The sequence below is a fragment of the Mycena indigotica genome (assembly GCF_014461135.1).
Source record: "Mycena indigotica strain 171206Taipei chromosome Unknown Mind.scaff0002, whole genome shotgun sequence".
Classification (NCBI taxonomy): Eukaryota; Fungi; Basidiomycota; class Agaricomycetes; order Agaricales; family Mycenaceae; genus Mycena; species Mycena indigotica.
The window spans coordinates 3,402,949-3,417,954 of record NW_023503001.1 but is presented as its reverse complement, the minus strand read 5'-3'; the positions used below and the strand labels follow the sequence as shown (position 1 = coordinate 3,417,954).

The 15,006-nt window shown below is 49.7% G+C and overlaps 5 protein-coding genes across 5 annotated transcripts; 2 read left to right on the top strand and 3 right to left on the bottom strand.

Annotated features, from left to right (window-relative positions):
• Positions 1-43: 43 nt before the first annotated feature.
• On the bottom strand, positions 44-2,076 carry MIND_00227200 (Ras-like protein; the record flags this gene model as incomplete). Its single annotated transcript, XM_037359160.1, has 14 exons — positions 44-163; positions 219-337; positions 386-736; positions 786-817; positions 870-951; positions 1,069-1,147; positions 1,198-1,316; positions 1,367-1,560; positions 1,617-1,698; positions 1,745-1,764; positions 1,813-1,828; positions 1,879-1,917; positions 1,970-1,991; positions 2,041-2,076. 14 exons carry the CDS (start codon positions 2,074-2,076, stop codon positions 44-46), a joined length of 1,311 nt encoding a protein of 436 aa, XP_037224255.1.
• Positions 2,077-2,603: 527 nt separating this feature from the next.
• Positions 2,604-7,604, top strand: MIND_00227100 (Mitochondrial import inner membrane translocase subunit TIM44; the record flags this gene model as incomplete). Its single annotated transcript, XM_037359159.1, has 12 exons — positions 2,604-2,790; positions 2,840-2,877; positions 2,925-3,056; positions 3,105-5,073; positions 5,120-5,865; positions 6,117-6,257; positions 6,314-6,445; positions 6,497-6,732; positions 6,785-7,127; positions 7,172-7,261; positions 7,312-7,521; positions 7,572-7,604. 12 exons carry the CDS (start codon positions 2,604-2,606, stop codon positions 7,602-7,604), a joined length of 4,257 nt encoding a protein of 1,418 aa, XP_037224254.1.
• Positions 7,605-7,664: 60 nt separating this feature from the next.
• On the bottom strand, positions 7,665-9,820 carry MIND_00227000 (Lysine--tRNA ligase; the record flags this gene model as incomplete). The annotated part of the gene is made up of 9 exons (XM_037359158.1): positions 7,665-7,753; positions 7,799-7,878; positions 7,923-7,984; positions 8,043-8,200; positions 8,255-8,303; positions 8,352-8,402; positions 8,450-9,541; positions 9,601-9,709; positions 9,759-9,820. The coding sequence occupies 9 exons, from the start codon at positions 9,818-9,820 to the stop codon at positions 7,665-7,667; spliced, it is 1,752 nt and encodes a 583-aa protein (XP_037224253.1).
• Positions 9,821-10,901: 1,081 nt separating this feature from the next.
• Positions 10,902-13,413, bottom strand: MIND_00226800 (1-cys peroxiredoxin; the record flags this gene model as incomplete). Its single annotated transcript, XM_037359157.1, has 10 exons — positions 10,902-11,163; positions 11,215-11,579; positions 11,684-11,850; positions 11,907-12,322; positions 12,393-12,421; positions 12,470-12,805; positions 12,856-12,948; positions 12,995-13,176; positions 13,223-13,247; positions 13,297-13,413. 10 exons carry the CDS (start codon positions 13,411-13,413, stop codon positions 10,902-10,904), a joined length of 1,992 nt encoding a protein of 663 aa, XP_037224252.1.
• A 240-nt stretch (positions 13,414-13,653) lies between these two features.
• Positions 13,654-14,984, top strand: MIND_00226700 (uncharacterized protein; the record flags this gene model as incomplete). The annotated part of the gene is made up of 6 exons (XM_037359156.1): positions 13,654-13,791; positions 13,847-13,873; positions 13,918-14,111; positions 14,158-14,240; positions 14,289-14,608; positions 14,658-14,984. The coding sequence occupies exons 1-6, from the start codon at positions 13,672-13,674 to the stop codon at positions 14,982-14,984; spliced, it is 1,071 nt and encodes a 356-aa protein (XP_037224251.1). The 5' UTR covers positions 13,654-13,671.
• Positions 14,985-15,006: the final 22 nt, after the last annotated feature.

Sequence of the window (15,006 nt, the reverse complement as noted above, 5' to 3'; positions counted from 1 at the left end):
TAAACGATAGTGAGGAGAGTGGTAGGGAACGATGGGGTGTCGACTAAAGCACGACACATCCGCTGCAGCAACCACCAGAATGCTGCTCACTCGGGTCTGCTGCGCCATACTGGTTTGTTGTAGGGCCACCGCCTGGCATCATTGGACGGCCTGTCTTCTGCTCCTGAAGCATTATGTTGGCATAGGAAATTCATAGAGCTCATTGGGAAACCACGGACCTGGTTGTATTTCCGAATTTCGCGAACTAGATTAGTGAATGCCTCGTCGACGTTGATGCGTTGCTTAGCCGATGTCTCGATGAACTTGCATCCGAAATGCTTGGAAAGATCACGACCCTCTAGCAAAGTTTTCAGTCCAAGTCAAGGGGAGAGGGTAGAAGACATACCATTCATGCCAACCTGACGCTCATACTCCAGGTCACACTTGTTCGCGACGACAATGACTGGGAAGGAATCGACATCCTTGACGCGGAGAATTTGTTGATGGAACGTGCTGATTTCTTCAAACGAGTCGCGGGAAGTAATGGAGTAAACAAGGAGGAAGCCTTCGCCAGAGCGCATGTACTGCTCTCGCATGGCCCCATATTCCTCCTGCCCAGCGGTGTCCAGAACATCCAAAAGTGCCACTTCGTCGTCAATCACACATTGTTTGCGGTACGAGTCTTCAATGGTGGGATCGTATTCAACCACAAAGTGTGATTGGATGAATTGAATTGTTAGAGCACTCTTGCCAACACCTGGTCAAGCTCAGTCAAATTCTAGTGATGCACTCCAAGATGAGCCCACCTCCTCCGCCAACAACGACAAGCTTATATTCCCTGCCAAAGTCAAGTTCTTGTCTAATAGACGAAGAATATCATTGCCCCTTACCGCAGAAATTGAGCGCGACTGGTCATTTTTTGGAAAGGGAGCGAACGGAGAGGCGGGGTTGAGTGATGGGTGGAGGAGAAAGCTGCACACACTTTGCGTGACACCCCTTGATCTTCACATCATCATGCTGCACCCAACAAAACTTTGCCATTGTCTGCTGCACTCTACAATACTCACAAGATAACACAACTGCAGCAACCTGCGTCTTCACTGTCTCCTTGCACCGGTTCGCTCCCATTCGGCCCAGTACCACCGCCAGACCGGGCTGTAGTACTGCCCTATACTATTCGTCAAGGCCATCATCAGAACAAATGAGATGGCTTCGCACCTTGTTGTACTTCCTGATCTCGCGCACCACATTCGAAAAGGCCTCATCCACATTAACGCGTTGTTTTGCCGATGCTTCAATAAATCTGCATCCAAAATGTTTGGCCAAGTCTCGACCCTCTGGCTTGCGTAAGGTTTAAGTCATCGGAAGAGAGAGTTGTTGGACCCACCATTCATCCCAACCTGGCGTTCGTACTCCAAATCACATTTATTGGCAACAACGACAACCGGGAAATTGTCGACGTCTTTAACGCGCAGAATTTGCTGATAGTATGTGCTGATTTCTTCAAAGGAATCGCGCGAGGTGATCGAATAGACGAGAAGAAAGCCTTCGCCAGTTCGCATGTATTGTTCACGCATGGCCCTGAAATAAGGATCTGGTGAGTTTTGTTTGCAGGTCGCATTTGATTAGGGACTCGCCCATATTCCTCTTGTCCTGCCGTATCAAGAACATCGAGTAATGCCACCTCGTCGTCAATCACGCATTGTTTCCGGTAGGAGTCTGATTCAAATGAGCGATAGTTGCGAATAACGGCGACTAAAATCACCTTCGATAGTGGGGTCATATCTGACTAGGGTCAATTATTGCGTCAGGGATACCAGTAGGAAGACCGACTCATCGACGAAGTGTTCTGTTCAAAAATTAGTTCCTCGTTTCAAGATGGAGAAAGGCGAGGCGTACCTTGAATGAATTGGATGGTGAGAGCACTCTTCCCAACGCCTTGTTAACGTGAGGTTTAGGTCGATGTCAGCAGCGAAGCAGGCCAACGTACCACCCCCGCCCACCACGACAATCTGGGGTTTCGCTCCGTAATAGTAACGCACAGTCCAGTAACAAGCTCACCTTATACTCCCTTAGAAACTGGTTTTGAGGACTCATGGTGGCGAGCAGAAGAGAAAGACAAGATCAGACACAACTCGCGGAGAAGATGAAGGGAAGCGGAGCAAACTAAGACTGCCGCTACAAGTGCTTATATATGCGGAGTGTCTGAGACTCGGATGTAAAGTTGAATGTTGAAATGCCGACTGACTAAAAAGATCGCCATCGTCTAATGTGCTATGAGGGGAAAGCGAAAGGTGACGGCCCGGGAGATTCTGAAGATTAGATCGCGCTTTGCCGCGGCTACGCCCCAAACCGGTCCAAAACCAAATCTATGGTTCCACACCATCGAACGACCGTGCGACCAGGTTGGCCCGACCACCTCGTCTTACACTGTGCTTGTCGACAACATCACGTGCGCGTGTAAAATTCTGCACTTGATATGCACACCCTTTCCTGCAGGTCGTGACCTGCCTAAAGTTACCGGGCGGCATTCTCACCGGTGAAAGAGCGGCTGTCAGATGAGCACTGGCGGTGCGTGAGTGTAATCCAACTGCTGTTGGCTGTTGACCCCATTCCTCATCCGCATGCAAACTCACGACGATGACGTCGACAAGGAAATTGGCTACGACTCCGATTCCGCGTTGGATATGGATCTAGAGGGTGACGAGTTGGGTGAGGTGGAATCGGATTCCTCATCATTGTCCATCCCCAACGAGAGTATCGATTTTAATCTTGTTTACGCACTGCATTCCTTCCCAGCCGATGTAGATGGCAAGTCCTATTACTCTACTCACTGCCATTTACTGAGAATCGTTTTCAGGACAAGCAAATGTCACAAAGGGAGACAGTCTCTTTCTGGTAGGACCTTGCGTGTGTAGTGACAAACTTATAGACTTGAACGTTAGATTGACTCGTCTAACTCGTACTGGTGGCTTGTAAGGGTGCTGAAGACTCAAGAAGTAGGGTATATTCCCGCCGAAAACATTGAAACACCGCTGGAACGACTAGCGCGCCTCAACAAACACCGCAATGTTGACGTAGGTGAGACAATACGCAAATAATGGCATTCAATATCGGTCCAACAGCTAACCTCTGCAACTCACGACGAGCTTCAATCTGACCTCAGCATCTCTGCTGCTCACGTTCGGGACATCTTGAGGCGGTCTGAATCACCATCGCCACTTATTCCCGGAAAGAGTGTGAATACTGTTAGAAACCCATTGGACTCGAGCCAATCCCTTGCCTTCTCCTGCTCCCTTCAAGTGCACCGCTACCCGCCTGCTGTTTGGGCTCTCGACGAGTGGTTAATCGAACGAGAAGAATGGCGAGCTGCCACTATCACTGATAGTAGTGATTATGAGTATGACCTCCTCGCATTTGACGATGACCAAGACCACGAAGAAGGGGAATGGGATGTCGGAAACTACGAGGCGGAAGATCAAGAGCTTGCAGCAGAGAAGAAGGCTATGATGACGAAATCAGCCCAGAATCCTCACCAGCCGGCGCCCGTTTCTCAGTCAATTCTTGTCCCTCAAGCGGACGCACCGGCAATGGGTAAAGATACTCACAAAGAGAGGCGGGATCGCGAATCAGCACAAACACTGAAAACCGTAGAGTCACCGAAGGTGCCTTCGTCAGCCGCCGTCTCTCCGGACATCCGCGTCATGTTGGTAGATGGGGACAGTGAATACCACGCCAGAGAGCAGGCACCTATACCGATGGAAGGCAGCACGTCCACAGGAGCGGAGATTGTAACTCCGACAGTCGTTGTATCGGCTCCCTCTACACAAACACTGACAGCCAGCAGCTCCCCTGCTGCTGGGAAGCTGAGAAAAGACCGCAATTCAGCGAGTGACGATGACAGAGATGCTAAAAAGAAGAAGGGGAACAGCGTTTTCGGACTATTTTCGAGAAGAAATGCCAAAGAGAAAGGCAAGAGTTCTTCGAGCTCTGAGAGCGAGGTTGGGGGTAGATTCTCGGACGATTCTTCTGTGCGACAATCGACAAGCAGCTCTGGATCAGTTGACACGCCGCTCGCCGCTAAACCTCGACCACAACAACAACCTTCCAGCCTACGAAATCAAGCCACCTCGCTCCAAGCATCCACCACTTCTCAACCACTTCAACGGGAAGAAGAACATACTTTGCAATCCCTCAGGCCTTCCTCCCTCAAAGCGCAAGTCCAACAGCCTAATATCATCGCCAATGTGGGGAGCTCCCCTCCAACTTCATTATTAAGCTCTCTTGTCACCCCTCGTTCTCGTCCCGGTTCTCTTGTCCTCGTCCAATCAACTGGAGATGGTACCGGCGTTCCAGAGCTCAGTGTAATTCGCGTTTTTGCTGGACCTACTCTCCAAGTAGAGACAATAGCGACGTTCAAAACTGCGCTTATTAACTTGTCAACTACTTCTGAAGAGCTAATCAAACAGGCTGTCAACCGCTTCCGCCTGGACCACGTTGACCCCCAGGATTACCAGTTGACCGTTAAACGCGTTGATGGCACCACCACCGTCCTTGGAGCTGATGAGCGACCACTCATAGTTTTTGAGGGCTTGGTGGATGGTCGAATCAACAAGAGGAGCAGCATCGGTAGTATTGGCTCTCTAACAAGCATCCTTTCCAGCGACTTCACCGATGATTCTGCTGGCAAATTCTACCTTGATCGGAAGATTCCGGATGAACCAGTCGTAAACGCGCACGCTTCTGTTCCACCAGATACGCACTTCGCACTACAACTGACAATCTATTCTACGGATCTCCCTGATGGCATGATTTTCGACCCACTCACGGAGGCAATTATCTATAAAAATCCACTAAATCTGATAGGTTCTTCAAACACTAGCGCTCGGCATGTCTCTCAAACAAAAAAACGAAATATTTTTACTTTTCCTGTCAATTCTACGGTGACAGACGTCATCGAGTCGAGCCTTGAGCGACTGGGAATCGAATCGGGTGTCGTTGATGGCGGCGACGAAGTGGAGGACAAGATTTCTCAGAAGAAGGGTCTACTACATGTAAGATATAGGCTCAATATTGACGATGGGAATGGAAAAGGTACTTGTTCTACCCCCCCGTTTTCGCCGTCATTCAACAGTCCTAGAACGTGAACTTGGGCCGTCTAGTAGAATCATTGACGCTCTGCCGCAACCCGTACCGAGAACGAACGCCGGCGGGCTCGAATCTTCGCAGATCTTGACCCCCGCTGATCCTATGTTCATTCTTCGTCGAGCAACGTCTTATCGAATTTCGACAGCGTCCAGGCACAGCATCTCTGGCGCTCTTGACGAGATCGCCCTGGCTAAACTATATCGCAACTCGGTGGCTAGTACAACCTCTGCCACCAGTGTTGAATCGGCACCTCCAAACCTAGCAAGTATGGGCATGTCACGTCAGGAGCTAATTGTGGCCCAACGCAAAATGACACGTGCTAATCAGCAAGCCATCCTCTCAACCTCGACACAATCTGCCCATGGACCAGGACCAGAAATCAGCGAACGCCAGCAACCACTCAAGTCGCTAGAAAGGGAGTCGGATAGGAACACTTCACCATTGCTCGAAACGCCCTTGACCGACAGGCATGCGCCACCTCAACTCTCTACAATAGCATCTTTACCGCCCCAAACTCCAGCAGTCAAACTTTTCCTCCCTCGAGACGATTTTGGACTTTCTCATATGATGTCGATTATTGAGTTGCGTGCTTCTCAGTCCCACCCTCGTCAAGTCCATGGAAAGCAACATCCTATCGAAGAAATGATCTTTGGTCGAGAATTGGACCTAAGCAGTTTGCACCCCCGCATTCGGAGCGGATATGCGAATAGCTTCAAGCTTTTTGAGGAAACTGATCTTGTAAGTGGGTGTAAGCCTTCCTTTTAGCTATCTGACTTTGTACAGCTACTGGACGAGTTCCTTCGAAATATCTCAGTTCTGTAGACTACTTAGCTACATAAATACCTATTTTGCCAAAGCGTGACGTCACGTCGGAACGGGAAATTTCTTGTATGCTTCAACTTTCAAGGGCCATTCGTCGTCCCATCGCGACTAATGCGTTTCATTCCGCCTCTGTACTACGAAATGAGCTCCCAAAATCACCCTTCCAGACGTTTGTTGACGTCCTTCGCGATGAGCTGCGAAAAAACCGGGAACTCCAGGAAAATGTCAAGCAATTGCAAGGCGACGTGGACAAATTGCAAGACTCCGAGACAATGAAGCGTGCCAGAGCAGCATATGAACGGGCTCGTGTAAGTGGAATTGCTCATTTTACTCGACAGAATTAGTTATGACATCTCGTCCACAGCTGACTTCGAGTATAAAAGAGAATCCTCGATTACGCGCCGCTGCGGAGGAACTGAAAAAAACTGGTGTCAAGGTCGGCGATGCCGTGTCTGAAGCCCTCAAAACGATGGAAGAGAGCGAGCTAATGCGCGCCGTGAGTAAGCTTAACCAGCACACGCAACTAATCGTTTCATTCCTCCCTCAGATTTCTAAAGCCTCAGCAGCCGTCTCCGCTTCAATAGAGAAGTCCACTGAGCCAATTCGCAATACGGCGGCATATAAAGCTCTGTCAGAGACTTTGGTCGATGCTTTGGATGATAGTGGTAGCGCAAAACATGCTGGTTTTGAAGAACGAGAGGCAAGGAGACTGCGTCGTCAGAGACGACTGGCCAAAGCTGGGATTGCGCGTGGCCCTTCAGCAAAAGTAATGGCCAATCCAGAGTGCGTGACTCTTTTTGACACAGTTTTTTAGTGTTGAAGAGAGACACTTCAGAGCGGGTTCAGCCGTGGTTCTTCATAAGGACTCTCCCAGACAGGAAAAGTGGAATCGTCTAAAAGAGACTAATCCCATCTTCAAGACGATTGCCTCAATGCGACAAGCCTTTGACGAGTCCGAGAATCCAGTCGTCGTCTCGATGCGAAGCGTAACCGACACGGTGGGCTCATGGTTCGAGGAGAATGAGACTGCACAAGTGATGCGACTGATGAAAAATATGGACCCACACTTCACAAGGGAGAATTTCGACCGCGAACTTCGCGAATATATTGTTCCAGAAGTCGTGGATGCCTACTTGTCCGCAGACCAGGCTTCTCTCAAGGCCTGGTGTGGGGAAGCTGTGGGTTTCACCTTGACCTTCGCGAATGCTACTCATTTCTGCAGACTTACAACGTGTTATGGGCGACCATGGAGCAGTACCTCAAGCATGGGCTTATTAGTGATAGTAAAGTCCTGGACATTCGGCAGGTCGATGTGCGTTATTCCGCCTCGTGACGACCTCATAGGTTCAATCCACCCTATAGGTTTCCGCGGGCAAGATCTTGGATAACGAAATCCCTGTGTTCGTTATTTCCTTCTCCACGCAAGAAATCTTGCTTTTCCGTAACGCCGTAAGCGGTGAAATTGTGGACGGTGCGGAGGACAAAGTTGAGCAATGTATCTATGTCGCAGCTGTGACGCGTATAGAGGAAGAGCTGGATAACGAATTAACTGGAGGCTGGAAGGTCATAGAGGTGAGAATTGATCAAGCAAGACGTCCAGCACACTGAGGCTCATTTTTTAGATGGCGCGGAGAAGCGCAAGGGCATATCTTTAGAGTATAGCGCTGGTCTACGTACACACTGCATTATAATGACTAATCTCGTCTCTTGTCCTTTTATGATGCGGCAGCCGGGTCCCGGTCCACAGGCGCTGCTGCTGTGTCGAGGGGCTTCATGGCTGGGAAGAGCAACACTTCCTTGATGTCTAGTCCTTATAAATGAAACTGACCAAAAGAGGGAGGAGACATACTGTTTGAGTCGGTCAAGAACATGACCAGCCGATCGATTCCCAGTCCCCATCCACCTGTCGGGGGCAAGCCGTGCTCTAGCCTGCCACAGTTGTTGGAAAAGCATTGACAACCTGATTGACTCACGCATCAATGAAGGTTTCGTCGACGCCCTGCGCCTCGTCATCTCCTTGGTCCTTCTGACGAACCTGTTCACGAAAAAAGCTCAGTTTGTTGACCACACGTATGTGGGGTTGAAAGACAGACCTGCTCCTCGAATCTCAATCTTTGTTCGAATGGATCATTCAACTCTGTGTAGGCGTTGCAAAACTCTTTCCCACACATAAAACCTTCGAAGCGCTCGCAAAGACCTGGACGGGAGCGATGCCACTTGGCGAGGGGAGACATAACTTGAGGGTGTCCGACTTAAAGGACATCAGCCGGAAGAATATTAGAAAAAAAATAACTTTGCACGGTACCAATAAACGAGGGCGACACACACAAAGGCTCGATAAACTCTCCCACAAGCTAGAAGCAACATCAGTGAATTTGCCTGGAATAGCAACGATCCCATACCTTGTCCAGCAATCGTGCATTCGTTCTGGGCTCGCTGCAGTCTACATTGTGCTATAAATGCATCAGCCGAGTGATAACCCGGACTTGGGTACACTGACCTTGACGCATAGCTCACGAAGCCAAACATTTGTCTCCGCAGTATGGAGTGTCTCTCCTGGAGGGAACTTGACACCAAGCTTTTCCTCCAGCGTCTCTATCATGTCATAGCGCTTCCATGGCCGTTGGAAGTCTAACACCATTTCTCTTGCACCTTCTTGGCCCTTATTACCGTCTGGATGGAAGGTTATCGTTGTCTCGCCACCAGTCAGAAACTTGACGAGTCCCTCGATCATTCCTTCCGTGATGTCCATAAGATCCTCCATGTCTGCATATGCCATATAAAACTCGCAGATGGTGAATTCGGGGTTGTGAGTGAGATCGATGCCCTCATTGCGGAAGACTCGTCCAATTTCGTAGACACGGTCAAGGCCACCGACAACGAGCTCTTTGAGATAGAGTTCTGGTGCTATCCGCAGGTATAAATCGAGGTCGAGGTCGTTGTGGTGCGTGATGAACGGCTTGGCGGTAGCCCCGCCAGCAGACAAGGAGGTAAGCGGCGTTTCGACCTCCATGAAACCAAGAGTGTCGAGGAAACGACGAATGTAATTAAGGATTTTGCTGCGGGTAATAAATAGACGGCGGGTGTTGTCATTGAGAATAAGGTCGAGATAACGCTTGCGGTAACGCGTTTCCTGGTCCTTGAGACCGAAATGAGCCGAAGGTAGTTGATGGAGATTGGGCGAGAGAAGTATCATGGTAGACGGAGAAATGCTGAGCTCCCCCTTCTTGGTACGTGAAGGAGTGCCTGTGACGCCCACAATATCACCACGCTTGAAGAGGTCGTGGGTGGCAGTAAATGAATCAGGTTCGGCAGCGTCTTGCTGACTGGCCATAATTTGAACCTTTTGGCCTTCGCCGTGGAGATCGTAGAATACCAGCTTGGACCCACTGGCTCGGATGTTGTGCACACGACCAGCAAGCGACTCTCGAACACCATCAAGCTTTGTCCCCTCAGCAATTTTTCCTTCAGGTCCATAAATGCTGATATAGTCAGATATTGACTTGGTGACGTGAAACTTGTGAGGGTATGGATTGGGAGATTGACTCTGCTTTAATGCCAGAATTTGACGCGATCGTAGCTCGTAGTATTGCTGGGCGAACGAAAGAAAGTCAGAAAAAAAATCAGCACCGAAGTTGGAGGTATACACACGTTTGGATTGAGGTCATCCTCGGAGGGCTTAGATTTCTGTTGTGGGGCAACTGGCTTGCTGGCTTTGGCGGCCTCCTTTTGTCTGCTTTTTTCCCGACGCTTTAATTCACTGTTATTTGGCGATTAGTTGGGATCGGGCAATCAGAAAGACTGCGCACGTCTTGGAGACGAGTTCGCCTGTTACTGGGTCCTTCTGGAGGTTGGTTTGTTCCGTTGCCATTGTGCGGATGAAAGAAGAGCTGAGAGTGCGAGTCAGATTTTTTGGAACCAATCTGAGCATCCGTCGCACGTGCAAGTGATCGTGTCCGTCTGAACAGCGAGACTAACCGCTTACGTAACGATCAGTCGCATCTCATTGCCATCACTTTTTGCAGGCTTTCCCAAATCGCCCATCGACCAGCGCCGCTGCCCTCCTCAACGGTCAGTTGTCTTTCTATCGTATCCCTTGTCCTCCAATACTCCATACATGTGCTTTCTGTCAATATCTACTTCTTATTGCGCTGGATGCGAAGATTTGTTTACTGATGACGGTCTGTAGCTCGGAATTCGTGCGACGCCAAAGCAGCTCGCACATCCGTCTCTTCAGCCGCAACACCCAATATGATCATCACCAAAGACAACCGCCGAGTAATCTACGAGAATCTCTTCAAGGGTGCGTTTGAGCACTTGATTACTTACCGCCATAGCACTAACGTGTTTGTAGAGGGCGTTCTCGTTGCCAAAAAAGATTACAACGCGCCGAAACACGAAGAGCTTGATGTCCCCAACCTCCAAGTTATCAAGGCCCTGCAGAGCCTGACTTCCAAAGGCTACGTCAAGACTCAATTTTCATGGCAATGGTATTACTACACGCTCACCCCCGAGGGCGTCGAATACCTCCGCGAATGGTACGGGTCCATTTACTTGTCCATGCTCCATTGATTTAAACCTTTTTAGGCTTCACCTCCCTGCTGAGATTGTCCCTGCCACCCACAAAAAAGCAGCGCGTCCACCCCGTCCTGCAACTGTTCGGAGTGGTGGAGGAGAGGGGGCCTACCGTCCCCCTCGTGGTGGTGACCGCGATGACTACCGTAAGAAAGAGGGTGGTGCCCCTGGTGAATACCGCCCAAGCTTTGCGGGTACGTTGCTTCTTTTTTTCTTCTTTTTCGTCTTGATGTGACGCGATATGTCTGCTAGGTGTTGGACGTGGGGCCCCGAGGGAGTAAAAAATCGATATGGCTACATGATCATGTTGTTCTCGTCTCTACTATGTCCAATGCACACATGTTCATTCCAACCCGATTCATTCAAATCGTTCTATTTTACGCTTCCTCAGCAGCTCTAGCTGCTCTACGGGCCTTTTTGGCGGCATTTGCTGCAGCAGCCTTGGCCTTCTTTGCCTCGGCTTTGGCAAGTGCCTCTTCTTCATCTTTTATCTTCTTAGCCTCCGCCTCTGCCTTTTTCTGTGCCTCCTCTTCTGCTTTCTTGGCTGCCGCTGGTGAATTTGGTTTTTTCCCGCCAGCCTTCTTTGCCTCACGAGCCTCCTTCTCTTGCTGCTTGATATACTTGATTCTTGGATCGACACTGCATAAAGGTGATGAATAACAGTTGGGATACTGTGTCCCTTGAACGGACCTCAGACACAAGTCAACGATGCCCCGAACACGGGCAATATCTTCCTTCTTTCTGCGAGCGCGCTCGGCCTTGTTCTTCTTCTCCGTGTAGCGCTTATCATCGCGGGCATCGCTACCCTCGTTGACTTCCTTGTCCAGCCACTCAAAGCTCCGCCAAGAATCAAAGTTGTACCAAAAGTCGTAGAATGCTTCCACATGTGCTTTGACTTGAGGAAACTCGTGGCCTTCGATATCGTTGGGATCCTTAGAGGGTTGGCCATCCGCAGTGGGCACCCCAAGAGAAGGGACGGGTTGTACACGCGAGAAGCGGGATTCGCGTTCGAAAATTGGCGCGAATGTAGGAAGGAACGGTCGCACATTTTTTCCCTGTAAATTAATCAGAGATCAGAGAGCTCGGTCCCAAGAGAGCCTGCCTTGAAATCCTTCTCAGTTGGCATATCTTCCGACTCTTCTATAAACTGTGGGTCGACAGAATCGAATTGTCGACGGCGTTCCGGGTTCATCAGGACTTCGTGGGCTTTCTGGATGCACTTGAAGAACGCATCATCATTGGTATTGAACGTGACGCCGAGCGACGATGCCGCCGTGTGGTCCTGGGCCTTTTTGTCTGGATGGTGACGAAGGACTTTTTTGCGGTCTTTTTTTACGCGCGATAAATAACGCGATAATGTTCCAAATAAAAATTCCACGTACGTGCAACCTTGATTTGGTCTGGAGTAGCGCGCCAGCGAAGATGACTGAGACCCAAAACACGATAGTTGTCTTGTTTTTTCCACTCTTTGGGATCGAGTGAAAGCAAAGCCTCATCCTCACTTTCATCACCGACTCCCAGATCATCATCATCAGCCGAGCCATTGGCTCTGGCTATAGCAGACTCTTCCGCGAGTTTACGGGCAGCAGCATTTGCCGCATGAACGTCGCCGTCGTGTTCATGCATAAGCCGAACATAGCTGAAATAAGCAGGCCCCGCAGCTAGCAGTTTTCCAGAGGGCTGAGAAGCAGGCGGACTAAGCTTGGAGGTAGACGCAGGCGGCGTGTACGAGGAAGGGAGAGCAGGAATTGCCATGATTGGCAAGGCAGAAAAAATTCTAGGCACGTGATATTGGATTCTTAAACGAGATACTAGATAGGCGACTTGATTGCATCGGTACAAAATACAGTGAGTTTACAGTTATTTACTTGGGGTGAGGGGTGGTCCGCAGGTAAGGCTATAAAGTCAACTCAGTCGCGATCAACGGAGATCCTGGACAGCATACCAAATGCTCGACATGGTCGGGGAACAAAGTCTTCGCCTCCTCTTTGCCAACGCTGGCGTGAACGATAACGTCATCTCCTGGCTTCCAGTTCACACCTGAAAAAAAAGGAGGATAAGAAATGGAGACGCGGAAAGCAGAAATCAAACTCGCCAGTTGCAACCCGATGTTTGTCTCCAAGCTGGATGGCATCCACAGCCCGAATGATCTCATCCTTGGAAAGTCAGCTAACGTCTTGCTAAACATTTTTGAACTCACAAAGTTACGTCCGGCAACAGCGGGGTAAGAAAGCGTCAGACGGATAACCTTCTTGGGGTCGATAACAAAGACAGTGCGAATCTGATCGAATTTAGTCGCGTTGTGATGACTAAGGGCATGTCTCTGCGTACCGTGAACGGCAAGCCCTTGAGGTCCTTGTTTGTCGCATCCTGATAGTCCAACATGTCATAAATATACGACACTTTCCGGTCCGCATCGGCGATCTATTTAGAAATGAAGACCCTTTTACTTTGGTGGTGGTCAACATACGATGGGGAACTGGACATCGGTGGGTCCAACCTTGCCGCCATAAGAGTTGATGTCGTCGATCCATTTCTTGTGGTCGTCGAGGTTATTGGCAGAGATACCAATGACTTTGACATTGCGATTGGCAAAATCGGGGGCACGACGTGCGACTTCACCGAGCTCAGTAGTGCAGACAGGAGTAAAATCTGGTCAAGATTGAGAAATCTCATGGAGAGCGGGAATAGAGCTGACCGCCAGGATGGGAGAAGAGAATTCCCTAATAGATTTAAGCACGAGATGAACACGATAAGGGAGATGCTACGCACCCATGAATCACCGAGCCATTCGTGGAAGTTGATTGGGCCGATGGTAGTTTCAGCGTCAAAGTTGGGGGCAAGACTACCGAGACGGAGGGTGTATTCGTGCTTTGGGAAAGTTGCCATGATAGTTTGTGGAGAGAAGCAATCTAGTCTTTGACAGTCTTTTAAGGTCCCAGATGATCGTTCACAATTATGGCGTGCCCAAATTCCGATGGCGCAATTCGACGTAGGAGTACCGCGAAACTCTCAGGTACCAAGAGTTCACATTGCTTACTACCCCACCGTCGCCTATTGCCGGTATTTGTGGTTGTGGGAAGTTGGAACAGTAGAGTGAAGCGAAACGCGTGACTGCCGACATGTCAAACACCGTTGCTCAGACCAATGTTGGACACGCTCCCAGCTCAAATTCCACCTGCACTTCGTTGGCCGGTGGAATTTTGTCTGTTCAGTAGTGCTGCTACATATGTTGTTTCGATTATAACGGGAAATGTTTCGCAAGTCGTGGGTTGCTTCTTATTTTTTCCCCCCGGTTTCGCGTCTTCACGTACAATTCTAGGATCGCCTTTGGACCTTTCTCCCCACCGTAAGCCGTGAAGTGATGTTTCCGACTAATGAAACTTCTCTCAGATTTACTCGGCATATTTTGCGCTCCTTCCACTCTGGCCTAACGAACAACCCTTCATCCTTGCACCTTATACGCCTTCATCGGTGGGTATAGTACCTGGTGCATTCAACCCTCGCGCTCTCATGATGCTGGGCCTCATCTTGACATGGATGTTCCGCCTGAGTTACAACACCTATCGTCGTGGCTTGTTCAGTCTGTAAGCTGGTGCTCACGAGCGTGTTCATCTCCCTTTACTTTGCCAGGAAGGATGAAGACTACCGCTGGGCCGTTCTCCGCTCTCAACTCCATCCAGTTCTATTCCACATCACCAACCTTACTTTCATCTGTGCGTCTGCACATTCAACATATTTCCCTTCTGTCTAACCCAGCGTAGCTTTCATCCAAAACGTCCTTCTCCTTGGTTTAAGCGTCCCTGCTTATATCGCCGCGACACAGCCGCCCCAACCACTACAGATCCGCGACTACTTTGTCATTGCACTCACTCTGGTGGTTCTTGGCCTCGAATTCACTGCCGATAATCAGCAGTATTCGTATCAGACCTTCAAACACACCCCAAGAAGATATCACGAGCACTTTATGTGGGCCGGCGCGCGGCTTGACTGGACGAAGACCGACTCTGAACGCGGATTCCTTACTCGCGGACTGTGGGCCTGGTCCCGGCATCCCAACTTCCTATGCGAGCAGTCGTTCTGGGTCAGTCTATCGCTTGGATGCCAATGATATAGTCACTTACTCTGCATAGTGGATCATGAACTTTGCTTGTTTGCCTAGCCTTCCAACTGCCGCAACCTTCATTTCTATCGCAAAGACGCCAGTATTCGATCTGAACACCCTCCTCGAGCCTATAATTCCTTTCATCCCGTCAATTGCGCTTTCTGCGCTCTTTTTCTCGTCGACTCTGTACACTGAAGCGATCACGCTGTCCAAATACCCTCATTATAGATCATACCAAGCTCGGGTCGGGATGTTCAGTCCGCTTGATACCATTGCTAAAGGCATCATGCTCGCACTGTCAGGCAAACGCGCAGAGGTGGAGAGGGAAGTGTGGGACAAAGGCAAATCAGAATAGCGATACATTTTGGTATTACAAA